The 12,947-nt window shown below is 50.7% G+C and overlaps 1 protein-coding gene across 2 annotated transcripts; it reads left to right on the top strand.

Moving 5' to 3' along the window:
* Positions 1-6,489: 6,489 nt before the first annotated feature.
* On the top strand, positions 6,490-12,582 carry RGS16 (regulator of G protein signaling 16). Of its 2 annotated transcripts, XM_065842266.2 has the most exons (6): positions 6,490-6,660; positions 7,943-8,044; positions 8,407-8,556; positions 8,727-8,788; positions 9,796-9,962; positions 10,219-12,582. In XM_065842266.2, exons 1-6 carry the CDS (start codon positions 6,581-6,583, stop codon positions 10,417-10,419), a joined length of 762 nt encoding a protein of 253 aa, XP_065698338.1. In that variant the 5' UTR covers positions 6,490-6,580; the 3' UTR covers positions 10,420-12,582. The 2 variants fall into 2 exon arrangements, with proteins under 2 accessions (XP_065698338.1, XP_065698339.1); XM_065842267.2 differs by lacking the exon at positions 8,407-8,556.
* The last annotated feature ends 365 nt before the right edge of the window (positions 12,583-12,947 follow it).

Genomic DNA, 12,947 nt, shown 5'->3' with positions numbered 1-12,947 from the left:
GTTGCCTCTTCTTGGTTTTGCTGGAGGATTTTGTATCTCTAATTCGAGTCTGCAGTGAACTCAACTGGAGTTCAGGGAACCAAAGGTGTGGGAGGGAGGTGGCAAAAGGGGATGAGCTTATTACTGGAAAAAAAACCCCAACCTTTCTGGCAAAAAGGCACAGAAGAAAAAGCAATGCCTGTTTCTGGAGAGACCTGGTGTAGCAGGAAGTGTGGGCACCAGCTGTGCTGTGATCCGCTTGTCTCCAGTAGCCCCACAACTCCCAGTCTGCATCATGTGCTGTGTGCCTCGGGCTGGATCTACAACGTGACGGGTGAGGAGCTGCTCGGCTTTGCATTTACAGTGTAGATAATGGTGTTACCCTGGGAGAAATGTCTTCATGTTGCTCTATCAGTGCCTGCAGTTATCAGCTAAAAAGCAACGAAGGGAAGGAGGCATCTCATGTTGTGTTTATTATTCAGTCCTCTGTGGGGTTACTGATGAGACCTGCTGAACAAGTACTCCCTGGTGTAGGTCCCCTTTCCCTATAAACCACAATCTAAGTATCTCATTCCTCCTACGATCTCTCTTCCCCCTCCTCTACAAGCAAACAAAATCAGACAGAGTTCAGACTTTTCTTTAAGCTCTCTGGCACCTCCATCCTCGGTGGGATGGCCGTGTCCCACTGGCAGGAAGGGGCCTTGAGCATCCAACCCAAAACCCAAGCACCAAGTAAGATGGAGTTTAAGATGCCTTTGTTCTTTGGGAAGTGTGATTGCAGTGGCTCAGAAGAAATTCAGGAGGGCATTACTGTATGGAGTGAATTCAGCAGCGAGCCACCACAAACCTGGGCAGAAAGACCAACTCTTTTAAGACCCTCCTTCCACCAGGTTTGTATTTTAACTAGGTCCTGATGCTGTAGCTGCCTCCACAGTGTCTGGGTGCTGCTGGTGTTGGCAGATTACAGCAGGAGTTGTTCAGTCTGATTCATTCCTGTTGAGGGGAAGGCATAGACTCTGGTTCAATTTGACCTTCCCTTTTCATCAGCCACTCATTTGCTTGGCTCGCTTTCCCCTAAAGAGGCTGGAGAAGCTCCTCAGCCACACCAGGTGATGATATCCCCCCTGAGTCATGTCACCTTTACTGTATAGAGACCATGAGGACGTAATAAACAGCCTGAGAGCACTTGCTCTGTGCCTGGGTGTCTGAAAAGATGCAAGTCAAGGACTTTTTCCTGTGTGGAGAGGAAAGTGGGAGCTGCGAGCTCAGGGATGGAGAGGTGTCTCCTAGCGGAATTGCTGAGGAGGAAAAGGATGGGAGAAGCTCATGCCTTTTTCAGCCCTGCCCTTATCCTTCTGCATACTGGTTTCACTGGTGCAGACATGCTGGATGGGGCAGTGAAGAAGAAACGTGTTAACTTTTAGCAGTATTTTCTATTAAAGCAATTTAGCTCCAGCCTTCCTGGAGGTACGGTCTGGAGAGATGAGTCTGAAATGTTGTCAGTAGGATCTAGGAGACTATAAAGAACGTAAATCTGAAGAGTTTTCCACCTGTGCATTGCTGTCCTTTTCTGCCCATGATGGATTACTCACCCCAAACCCAAGGACCTGAGCGAGAGCAGCATCAGGACTTTGGAAAAGGCAAAGCTTCTTTGCAGCGAGGAGCAGGGAAACAAGTGCCAGGTCTGGTCCCTGTACCAGGACCAGCAGTGGGGATGCATGAGCAACATCTCCCAGAAAAGACAGCAGTGCGAATCAATCAAGCATAATCAGTCTAGGAAGGGCAAACAAATATTTTCTCCAGGCTATAAAAAGCAGCCCAGGGCTCCAGCAGGCAGCTCGCATCAAGGGCTCAGCTCGATTCATCCTTGGAGGATGAACTGGGGACACACAAGCAGGAATAGGATGGCAAGTCACCGGCAAAGCCTGGGGCAAGGGCTGACAGCAAGGACAGGGGCAAAGAAGTAAGGAATGGGAAAAGCAAGGGTTGGTTTGGCAAGTAGGAAAGCACATCTGGGGAGCAGGGTGTGCATGACTGAGACATGGACAGAAAGAGCTAGAGAAGTCAGAGCAACTTGGTGAGTCCCAAGGGCCAATTTAGGGAGTCTGGAGGAACCTGGGCTTGCTGGGGATGGCTCAGGCAGCAGCTGAGGGCAATCCCAGGTATTAAAAGGGGGAGGGTTGGTGCTAGGAAGGGCAGAGATTAGAGTGAGGGCAGCTGGGAAAGGTTCTTTTGGTGTTAGTAGAAAATTGCGTGGTGGGAGAGCTGCTGCAGAAGGGGACTGTAGCAACCTCATAGGGGCTGCTGCCCACCCAGAGGAAAGAACTCAGCAGGGAAGGGCTGAGGCTGAGCAGAGCATCGTCTCCTGAGCGTGTCTGGCAAGTGAGGGAGAGCAGTGACCTGGACCTGTCCCAGTTCTGGGCATTTCTCACCTGATGCACAGCCCACCCTTCCTGCAACAGGTGAGTGTTTGCTGCATGGTCTGCACAGGGTTGTGTTTAAAAACAAAAATTAAATGAGTTTGTTTTTCTCTGGAAAGTGGCGCAGTGAAATTTATCTGTCCCTCTATCCCCTCCCCGCCCTTTTTTTCCCTCTTGAATTCTCTTCCCTTCTTTTGTTATTTTTCCTTTTTGTCTGCTGTTTCTTCCCTCTAAGCCTGTCTCTGAGCCAAAACAATTTACATGCATCCAAAGAAGGATCTGCCATTAGTGCTGCTCTATCTCTCCTCTAAGGATATATTTAGCCATCGCCTTTGTATATTTTTTTTTCCTCTTCAGTGGCTCTAAAGAGCAGGTGCCGGGAACAGAAAGTGAAGATTAAAAATACCTGCTGTCAGATACCTCTCCCTACGCAGATGTGCTCCAGCACTGTGCAAAGCAAGCACGTGAGCGGATTGGATAACAGCTGCCCCTTGAAAAGCTCATTTGTAATTCAATTTTTTTTTTTTAATTTCAATAATCTCTTTCCGCACTGCTACAAATTTCCAGAGCAGCTATTTCCTCTCATGCTTCATGTGAACACAGCGTGTGCTTTTGTTGGGAACCAATTAAATACCCTGTGGGTTATGGTGAGAGCCTGTTGTCACACGGGAGCTGCTGAGGGACAAGCACGTCTGGCTGTGCAGGCAGCTGCCTGTCCTGCAAAGGGGTGGTTTCCACGGATGGAGCAAGGCTCACCTGCAACCACACGGATGTGGCACCCTGCAGCAGTCCCTGACCATCCCTGTCTCATAAACTGTGCCCATGGCTGAGACCCAGCTGTGATGTGGCTCCTTGGGGACCCCTTGCAGACCCATCGCTGCTGCTGCAGCCCTGGCGGCTTTCCCCCTCCTCCCAGGCACCATCGCCAGGTTCTGAGCGATGCCACGCTCCTCCTCCACAGCAGCATCATCCTGCCATGGGTGACCCCCTGACAGCACCCTTTTTTCATCTCCTTTGCCCACATCTCTCCTTAAACACAATCAGAGCTTAATGAGGGGTTGCTGGTGGAGGAAGGGGCTGTGCAACGCTAGCAGTGCCTTCAGGTCTCTCCTTTCTACTCCTTTGTATTTAGGATCTCCCTGATTTCATGCAGATGTTGTTGGGCTTCTGGCAGACTCTGTTAAAGAAAAGCAGAGGGCATACAGTGCTGTCATAAGGCTTTACCACTCCTGATCACCATCAGTTTAGGAGAAATCAGCTGTCAGGCTCCTCCTAGCCCACGTCTTCTGCAGTGCAGCAAGACCCCAGAGGCTTGGCTGGCTGGCCCTGGCTCTTCCTCTCCTCCTTCTCCTCCTCCCACCCATTTCTGTATCCTCCTCTTCTTACTCCATTCAAATACAAAAATAGCTGGTACTAGAAGCTCGTCAGAGTGTGGCTGTGCTTTGGGGCTCGTGTGCAAGGATGCTTCGCGCCCTGCCATCAGTCCCACTTTGTTTCACTGTTACCCACCTCATTCGTGTAGTTTTGGGGCTGAAAACTTATTTTTCCTATTTTTCAAGGTTGCTGGCACTTCACAAATACTAACCCAGAAACAACACCCAGCAACTACTGGGACTGAGAGGTTTTCTGTTTGGCTTCTGACGGGGAAGCTGGCAGCTGTACCCTGCAAACGCTGGTGCTGTGATGGCCAACGGTGGCCGTGGAGGCTGATCTTCAACTGCAGGTGCTTCTATGGTCCAGCCATCTCCAGCCCAAGCATGCAGGGTCCCCCCCCGTGCACCCTGCCTGGGGCAAATGGAACCCCAGGAGGGTCCATGCCCATGGAAGAGAGGTGGGCTTCATGCCAGCAAGGCTGCAGCACAGTTACGGGAATTGCCCAGCCCTGGGCACTGCGACACAGATGGGGCGTGTTCGTTTCTTTTTCTGTTCCAAAACAAGGACTGATAATACAGGCAACTGACCTGGAGCTGCGGGAGGCTGCTAAGCTAAATGAGACAGGAAACACGTAATTAAATTAGATAGAGAGTGGCATGAAGACATCTGAGTACGCATACATTGTTTGGCTTGAGGGCTATTGCGTAACCTTACTGAAAGGCTCTGCACTATCAAATATCACACCTACTGCATCCCACGTGGCTGAGCTGCCCATCCTTGAACAGCATCTCCTACCCCATCGAAGGGGAGAGTTAAAAAAGCTGCCTAAAGGGAGCACAGCTGGTTTGTGCAGGGGGTGGGGGCCATGGCAGAGGGTCCGTCCCAGCCTTGGTGGGGAGGTTGGTGCCAGAACAGCCTGATCCCATTCCTGTGCGTGGGCTCAGACCCACACGTGCGATACTGGCATGATCCAGAGCCGTGCAGCCGTTTCAAGCATCCACACACAAGATTCTGTTGTGAGTGAGGTGTTTCAGATGGCTTTGTGCATCTTCTGGCTGAGCGGTCGTGGTGCCCAAGAAGACACAGCCTTATGGTGACTCTTTCCCTCCCATGGCCGCTTCATAGAGGTCTCTCCCTCCTGTGGAGGGACCAAGCTCCCACTGCAGGTGTTTCTTCACTTCTGCCTTGTGGTCAGCTTTGTCTCACCTGAGCCAAGCACTTCAAAAGCTGCTACAGAGTGGACGAGGTAAAACCACACATGTTTTCCCAATACACTTTATGGGGAAAATCCGTGGGGAGACGGGGGCTGGCACTACCACTGTGACACCAGTGCTCCCAGTATGGTGGCGAGCTGGGGTAGGAGCATCAGGCTGATGTAGCCAAGCACTTCTCTTGCTCTTCCCCTTCTTCCTTTAAATCCACCGCAAGAATTGCAGCTCTAATAGTGCTTTTAAGGCACAGGGAAGATGTGAATTAAGGCTTTCTGTAGCTCTGGATATCTATCTTAGCCAAATTTCTGGTCATCAAGAAGCTCTTGGCAGCTCTTGATTTTGCTCTGGGATAGCCATGGGCAGGGGGGTTAGGGTCACTCCCTCCCAAAGCCACCGACCAGGGAATTGCAGGAAGGGCAGTTCCAGGAGCCTGCATGAGCCTGGCCTTGGTAATTTTTTTTTTTTTACACTGAGGGTGGTGAGAGCCTGTCTCAGGTTGCCCAGAGAGGTGGCGGATGAACCATCCCTGGAGACATCCCAGGCCAGGCTGGATGGGGCTCTGAGCAACCTGAGCTGGTGAAGATGTCCCTGCTCATGGCAGGGGTGGCACTGGATGAGCTTTGAAGGTCCCTTCCAACCCAAACTGTTCTATGATTCTATGACTGGTCCAGGGGACCTGTTGCCTGTCACGGAGCTCTCTGCTTGTTGCATCAGACCTTGGGGTTTGCTGATGTGTGGTGTCTGTCACCAGTTTAACGCTTTCTCTTCATCCTTCTGTTTTGCCGGTTCAGTCCTTCTCCTCCATTTTCCAACCTCTCACCTGCTTTTAGTCTCTTCCTTCCTCTTTTGGTTCTAAATAGGATCCACCTTTAGCAGATGCTTTCCCACACTTGGCTCGGAATTTCTTTGATGCGCATTCCCTCCCCTTCTCTTCTCCCACCATGGACCCAGCAGAGAATTTGTGACGAAGATGATGCCCTGGGAGTGCAAACCCTTCCCTCAGGCTTTGCATCTGCCTCTGGGATGCTGCAAAACAGCCTGACTCTGCTGGGGACTGGCACCCCTTGCTTATGTCACCTGGGGAAAAGCATGTTGCCATGATGCCCACCTGTGCAGCGCCGGGAGGACTGGAAGCCCTTGGGCAGCAGGACGGAGCTGACGAATTGCCGTGCATGACGGTGCCTGTCTTGTCCTTCTCTCCGCATCTGCCTACCCCCCCGTCAGTGGTTACTCAGCAAGCTCCACACGTCGGTGGAAATGAGCCTGTTTTTTCCTGTTATCGAGGAAGCACTTCTGACTGTGATGCTCAAGGACAAGCCTCAGCCTCCCACTCCCCCACCATCCATTAACAGCAAAAAAAAAAAAAAAAAGAAATCCTACCTAAGCCGTTATCTTTGCTGGGTGCTGCCAGAGAGCAGCTTTTGGTTGGCTGCAGGCTGGAGCGATGCCGGGTCTCCCCTCCCAGCTCCCCCGCCTCCCACCCGATATAAAGCACATCTCCTCGCTGCTGTTCCAGCCGGCAGCACCCGATCAAGTCACAGGTGGTGCCGCAGCAGCTTGTTGCACATCCCTGCCGCCGCTGTAAGGACCTGACTGATGAGTTGCTGGATGCCTGGGTGCCCAGCTCTCAGCATGTGCCGGGGGTTAGCCACGCTCCCCATCACTTGCCTGGAAAGGTAAGGGGCTTCGCCACACCGCAGTTGTGGGATGCAGAGGGTTCACTGGAAAAGATGCTGCTAACTTCAGAGTGGCTGTGACGTTTTGGTAGAAATTGGGGTGCAGACCACACGGCAGGATGCAGTGAAGGATTGCCCGAGTTATTTGTTTTGGCTGCATCCGTTCTGCTCCCCAGGAGGGGAACACAGAGGTAAAACATGCCGAGGGAGAGAAGGCTGGATAGGGCTGCCCTGCGCGTGGCCGGGCAGGCAAATACACAAGGGCTGTGTCGCGGGCTCTGTCTGCAGAGCTTGCTTCAGGTTGACAGCAACAGGACTTTATTTCTTTTTCCAACACAGTTGAAACGTTAAAAGTTACATGTTGCTCCTCCTGCCAAACACGGCTACAGAGCACCATGCTGTCGGCTTGACATTTAAACACTTATTTTTATATGAGCGCCTTGGGATGCCTGAATGAGCTGCAGCACACAAATAACAGCGGGACTGCGGAGGGGCTCTGGGGAGAGGAGCTGATTTAGCAGCAGCTCCTGCTGTATTGCTGCAGGGACATCCTGGCAGGGAGGTGACTCTGCCGCCGCACAGCCACGGTGACAGGCAGCCACCTCCCAGGTTCTCTCGCAGAGAGGGCTCTGGCACAGGAGCATCGTGTTGCCGCTGAGATCACAGGGTCTTGAAGGCATGGGGTAGGTGGATGGTGACATCGGGGAGCAAAGCCATCTCCATGGTGTGGTGGCAGGCTCCTGGTGACTCAGAAGCACCTCCCAAAAAGAAAATCAGGGGAGCATCAGCCCTGTTGCAGCAGCCTCCCAGCAGGGAGATGATCCCGCTCTGCCGAGCAGAAAGGAATTGCTGTGTTTTTCCAGTGATTTGAGAGCACTGCGGGAGAGGGGGGTGGGAAAAGGAGCCAGGTTAGCTCCAGGGAGCCGGGGCGGGGGAGTGGGGGCTCCAGCTGGTCACCCAGCAGTTGCTCTGCTACCTGCCCCAGAGAAAAAAGCTTGCTGTGCTTTATAAATGCATGCGGTGCTAACCTGGGAAGCGAGCAGGAGGGAACAGTCCCCTGGGCTTAATGCACTGCTGAGCATGGTTGCCAGGGAGCAGAAAAATCAGTTGGGGGAGCATTTATTTGTACATCAGAAAGCAAAGAAGAGGGTGAAGCTGCGGAGCAAGGGCTGCCCACTTGGGCTGTGTCAGGTCCAGGGGTTGCAGCCCCTGAGAGGCAGGGGGGTGGCAGCCAGCAGCCCGGTGGTCCCACAATCCCACTTCTCTCTTTCTTCCATTCCAGAGCCAAGGATCTGAAGACCCGCTTAGGGATCCTGCTTCATAAATCAGAGCTTGGACACAGGATTGGGACCTCCAGCAAGTTGCAGCTGTGCTCCAGGCGGAGGTAAGGCAGGTGGTGCCGTGCCCCAGGTTTGGCCCAGGACAGGTCCCTGTGGACCAGGCTGTCCCCGGGGATGCTCCTGCCCATCTGCAAGGCAAGGAGGATAGAACACAGCTCTCCCTCCCCACGGTCCCACCCCAGCAGGCAGGGAAGGCGGATCACTTCCCAGCTCCACCACTTATAAAATCAGATGGGGGAACTGATGCTCTCTCATTAGGCACAAGAGAGCAGGGCTTCAGTGATAGGCAAGAAACCCAGAGGGCTCTGGTGTCTCAAACCAGTGCCTGGGATCCCTGGGGAATGCAGGCAGCATTAAAAAACAAAATACTAAATATCGCTGCTGAAGGCAGGGTGTCTTCTTGCAGAGGAGGCTGTGCTGGGATTGTACCAGCAGAAAAGGGCTCTTCTGAGTATCGTCTAGAGAAGCCACCTGGCCAAAGCTGCACTATGGAGCTGAGGTCTGGTGAGACGTCAGGGAAGGTAAAAGAAAGGGAGAAAGGAAAGAGAGCCCACAGGTAACGGATATTGAGGTCTTGCTTTGGTGTCCTACTGAGTGTCGCAGCCTCACTTCTTGCGCTGTGTCCCATTAACGGGGCTGCGTGACTGATGCTCCCATCCTTCACCATGGGACAGGAGAAGTGTTGTCGGTGGGACAGTGAGCCTTACGTCCTTTTGTCTTTTCCAGAGACTCCTCACAAGAGGTACTTGAATGGAGGGAGTCCTTTGACCAGCTCCTGAAGAGTAAAAGTAAGTAGGATCTTGTTTTCTTCTCTGGGTGAGGGTGTGTAGGACAACAGTGCATCCAGTGAGCGAGAGAACGACTGTAGCCTGCAGCCGGTGTACGAGGAAATATTGTCTCCTCCCCAAGTGAGATAGTTTAGGGTTTAGAAAGAGGTCCCTTTCTGTCTGTCCTTTGCCTTCGAGGATGGCTCTTTCACAGAGACAATGAATTCAGCTGCTTTTTACTGAGTTACATGTTGCCGTTTTCCCCTGCAGTGTTTGCTCTTTGTTCACTGATGCTCAGGGCTCCTGTGAGGTGCTGTCTCCCTTTTCCCCATGCAGACAGTACTTCCAGACCAAGAGAAGGGACCTCTTTTGGAGTCCCACACATAATCCCTTCCTTACACTGGGCTTTACAGTAGGTATCCAATGGTAGAAGTGCCAAATTTTAACACAAAAGTACTTGTTTACCTTAAAAGCTATTCCACAGCAAGAGAAAGTCCTTCCACAGTGCTATTTTGGGACTAGACATAGTTTTTTTCCAGCCATCCTCACGTGCTGTGATGGCTAAAACGCATCTCCGGCTTTGTAACTTAATAAGTGTCCCCAGCCTGGCTCTGAAATCCTTGCTGCAATTACTCTCCCATACTTCTCAACATCTCATTTCCCTCATTTCTTAGCTGATAAATAAAAAATAAAGCCATTGCTGCTCGGTTCCTGCAGGCGTACTGATGCCTCAGTGGATTTCTTCTTAGGGAGAACTAGCTCTTTTCCAAAGCTGTAAAGAAAATGCTCTGAAGTCTCATTAAAGAAAGGTCAGATAAATAAAACTAGAGGATTACTAGTCTGTGGGAAAGGATTTTGTTTGAGTCTAGAGGCTAATTAGTAGTGCCTCAGAGGGTGGAATTTTCCCGGAGGGAAAGGAAATCTGCAGATGCCAAGGTCTGAGCTCCCAGGGGGACACTTGCCAGCAGCCATCCTCCTCTTCCTCCCCCCATTCTGCCCCATTAACTGCTCTCCTCTCCCCTCCCCAGACGGGGTGACCGCCTTCCACACCTTCCTGAAGACAGAGTTCAGTGAGGAGAACCTTGACTTTTGGCTGGCGTGTGAGGACTTCAAAAAGACCCGCTCGAAAACCAAGCTGGCCTCCAAGGCCAACAGGATCTTTGAGGAGTTTGTACAAAATGAGGCGCCCAGGGAGGTGAGAGGATTTTCTTTCTCTGTCCTGGGGGATCAAATAGGGGGTAAAGGAATGTGGTATCCTGGTGGGTTTTATAAAAGTGGGAAGATGTGCTCTTGTTCATGAGAGCTTTCACCTCACGTGATTTACCAACACAAAGGGATATAAAGGCTTGTGAGCATCTTCACCCTTGTCTGAGGATGGAGAAAAGAGTTTCCTCCTGTCATGGGAGGGAAGTTATGCCAAGTTAATGTTTGTGGATGCTTCTTCCTTGCAGGTGAATATTGACCACGAAACCAGGGAGATCACCCGGAAGAATCTCTCAGGTGCCACCTCTGCTTGCTTCAATGAAGCCCAGGCCAAGACCCGCACCTTGATGGAGAAGGACTCCTACCCCCGGTTCCTCAAGTCCGCCTCCTACCAGGACATGACCAAGCAGGCCACCAGCCGTGGCACCAGCAAGCTGTCGCATACCTGACCCAAGCTCGAACCTACCGCGGGGAGACGAGCTGGGGGACCAGGCAGAGGCTGAGAGACGGTTTGCAAGGGCCGAGGTCCACGCAGCGGGATTTTGGCTGAAGTCCTGGCATTTCAGCAGGATCCCCAGGACCTCAAGTGCTTCCTGCTTCCCACCGAGCTGTTGGGAAGAGAGGTCCTCCCTCCCCGAGGAGCAGAGCAGGTGGGAACCCAACGCCATCCCTTGCAGCGTGGCTGGAGATCTGGGCCACCACATGGGCAGAAAGAAATTTGATTTGAGTTGCAAGCCCAGGAAAAAGAGACCAGATTCCCCTGAGCATCTGTAACCAGAGAGCTCCCGCCTGCTCTCAGGATCTGCCTCTGACCTGCAGCATCAGCCGCTGGCTGCAGAGCCGGCAATTCCCGCAGTGTCTGGGATGATCGCAGGGCTTTTCCTGTGAGGAAACATGCAGAATGAAAGCCCAAAGACTACATGGCATTGTCAGCCAGAGGGATCCCACACTTGCCTTCTCCTGATCCCAAGATCCTTCTGCTGCTGTTTCCTACACATGCTCTGCAGCAAAGCTTTGCACCTTCTTCCAGTACAGCCTATTTTTATCCCTCGCTTAAGCTACATGACCTTTATTTATTTTATTATTATTATTATATATATGTTTTTATTAGAAGAGCACTGCTGAAAGCATGCACATATCCCTTGCTCCAAGGAGCTTGTAAATTAGATTATTTTAGATATTATAGCACTTAGCATGCCTCCCACCTTTTCTGTATAAAAGCTTGAGATGACCAGACAGATCTATGACATGACTATAGAGCAAGGTCCATAAATAGCAGCAGCGAGAGCTGTGGTCCAGCAAGGCTGCTGGAGGGGTCTAATGTGGTGGGCTTCCCACCAGCTGGGAGCATCACTGATGGCAGTAAAAGGATGCTTTGCTATCCGTGCTGTTTCCTTTCTTCTTTACATACAGCTTTTTGGATGGCATCTTGGTAGGTAGACTCGCCCTTCCTTCTAAACAGAGAATAGCTATGCAAAACATGCACTTTGGTGAGTGATTCTTTGAAAACTTATTTATTTTTACATGTGGGAGAGGAAACCTGGGGTTTTCCCCTGATTTAAAATTAGGCTTGGTGTTCCCTTGGCTGGTGAAACCAGTCTGCATTCACAGCCTTTAGCAGAAACCCAGGTAGCTGAGCAGAAAAGCGATGCGTGCTGTGAATTCAGCGTCCTGGGGGCCAGTTTGAGGACTTTGTTCTGAGTCCTGTTCCGCTTTCCCAATCTCGGTTCTGCCTCTGAGCCTCAGTGGGTCCCGGCTGCGTTTACAGGGAGATTTTTAGCTGCTTTCTTATTTATTATTTATTTTTACAACTGGAACCACCGTTGTTGTTCTACTGAAGTGAACGATGCACAATGGTCCATTCTCATTGCTAACATAATATTGTCATCATAAAATAAAATGTACAGAGGAAAATACTGTGACAACATGGCTGTTTCGGATGTGAGTTTTCAATTAATTTTTATCTTCTAATTTTGAATGACTTGCAAAGCGTACTCACATAAAGCTACATGTGTTGAATGGCTCGAGGGGCATTTATAGTCACTTTAAAAGTTGCCAAGTCAGGAACAGGAAAGGAAGGGAAATTTTTGTGAAGACTAGAGCTGCTTTGTGGTATTTGGCTTATTGAAGAGAGCTGAACAGGTCATAGTAAGAATGAAAGCAGAAGTTTAGTTTGGAATTTATTAATTGCCAGGGTGTTTGGTGTTGTTTGTATTGCTCGCCATTTTCTGAGCACTTTACACGACTGCAGCTCCCATCACCTATTTAATGTCAGTAAGACATCACATCTTAAAAGCATGGGAAGGATTCAAGTTAGGTTGCTGTTTGCAAAAACTGCTTTTGGGTCACTGTCATATATAATATTTTATTTTTACCTGTAACTCAGCTGATGACTGAATTCATTTACAAGGGGGGAAAATACCTGGTATTAGAGGGATTATTGGTAAACCTTTGTTGCAGTGTTTGCTGTCCCTGTGGTCTGAACAGTCCTGTGTCCCTGCTTTGGGATGGTGGGGTGGAGGATGTGCTCCCCCAGGGCCCACAGGGTGATGTGGGGAGGGGAGCAGCCACATGTGGCTCAGAGATGTTCACGCTCACAATAAAACCCAAACTGAACATGTTTTTAAGCTGTCGTCTTTCTATTTCTTGCACATTTTGGAAGCCAAAATTGTGTTAGGGGAGGAGAGTGTGAGTGGGCTGTGGAGGAGGAGATGGCATCACGGGTGACAATAACTCAGGAACACTTATGTCCCGAGTTATCACTGTTGGCACAAGCCAGTCGCTGCCACTAAAAAGCCTTTTTCAAGCCCCTGTACCTATAACAAAGCTTTATGTCTATTCAAATACAGCCATGCAGAGTGCAAGCATCACAGTTCTGCATAAAATACATGGAGTCTTCTCCATCCCTATTTCCTACAGTTGTCATCCACATAACCAGAGGAAGGCAGCTTAAACTTCCCCATATCTTTTATTCATT

This window comes from Patagioenas fasciata, chromosome 6, assembly GCF_037038585.1.
Source record: "Patagioenas fasciata isolate bPatFas1 chromosome 6, bPatFas1.hap1, whole genome shotgun sequence".
NCBI lineage: Eukaryota > Metazoa > Chordata > Aves > Columbiformes > Columbidae > Patagioenas > Patagioenas fasciata.
The sequence above is the reverse complement of the archived record's forward strand: the minus strand, read 5'-3'. Positions and strand labels throughout refer to the sequence as shown.

Bases quoted from the DNA above. Each gene is read 5' to 3' on its own strand.
- RGS16 (XM_065842266.2), top strand. From the start codon at position 6,581: ATGAGTTGCTGGATGCCTGGGTGCCCAGCTCTCAGCATGTGCCGGGGG. The intron at 8,045-8,406 runs GTAAGGCAGGTG...GTCTTCTTGCAG, and splicing joins CAGCTGTGCTCCAGGCGGAG to AGGAGGCTGTGCTGGGATTG. The intron at 8,789-9,795 runs GTAAGTAGGATC...TCCCCTCCCCAG, and splicing joins CCAGCTCCTGAAGAGTAAAA to ACGGGGTGACCGCCTTCCAC.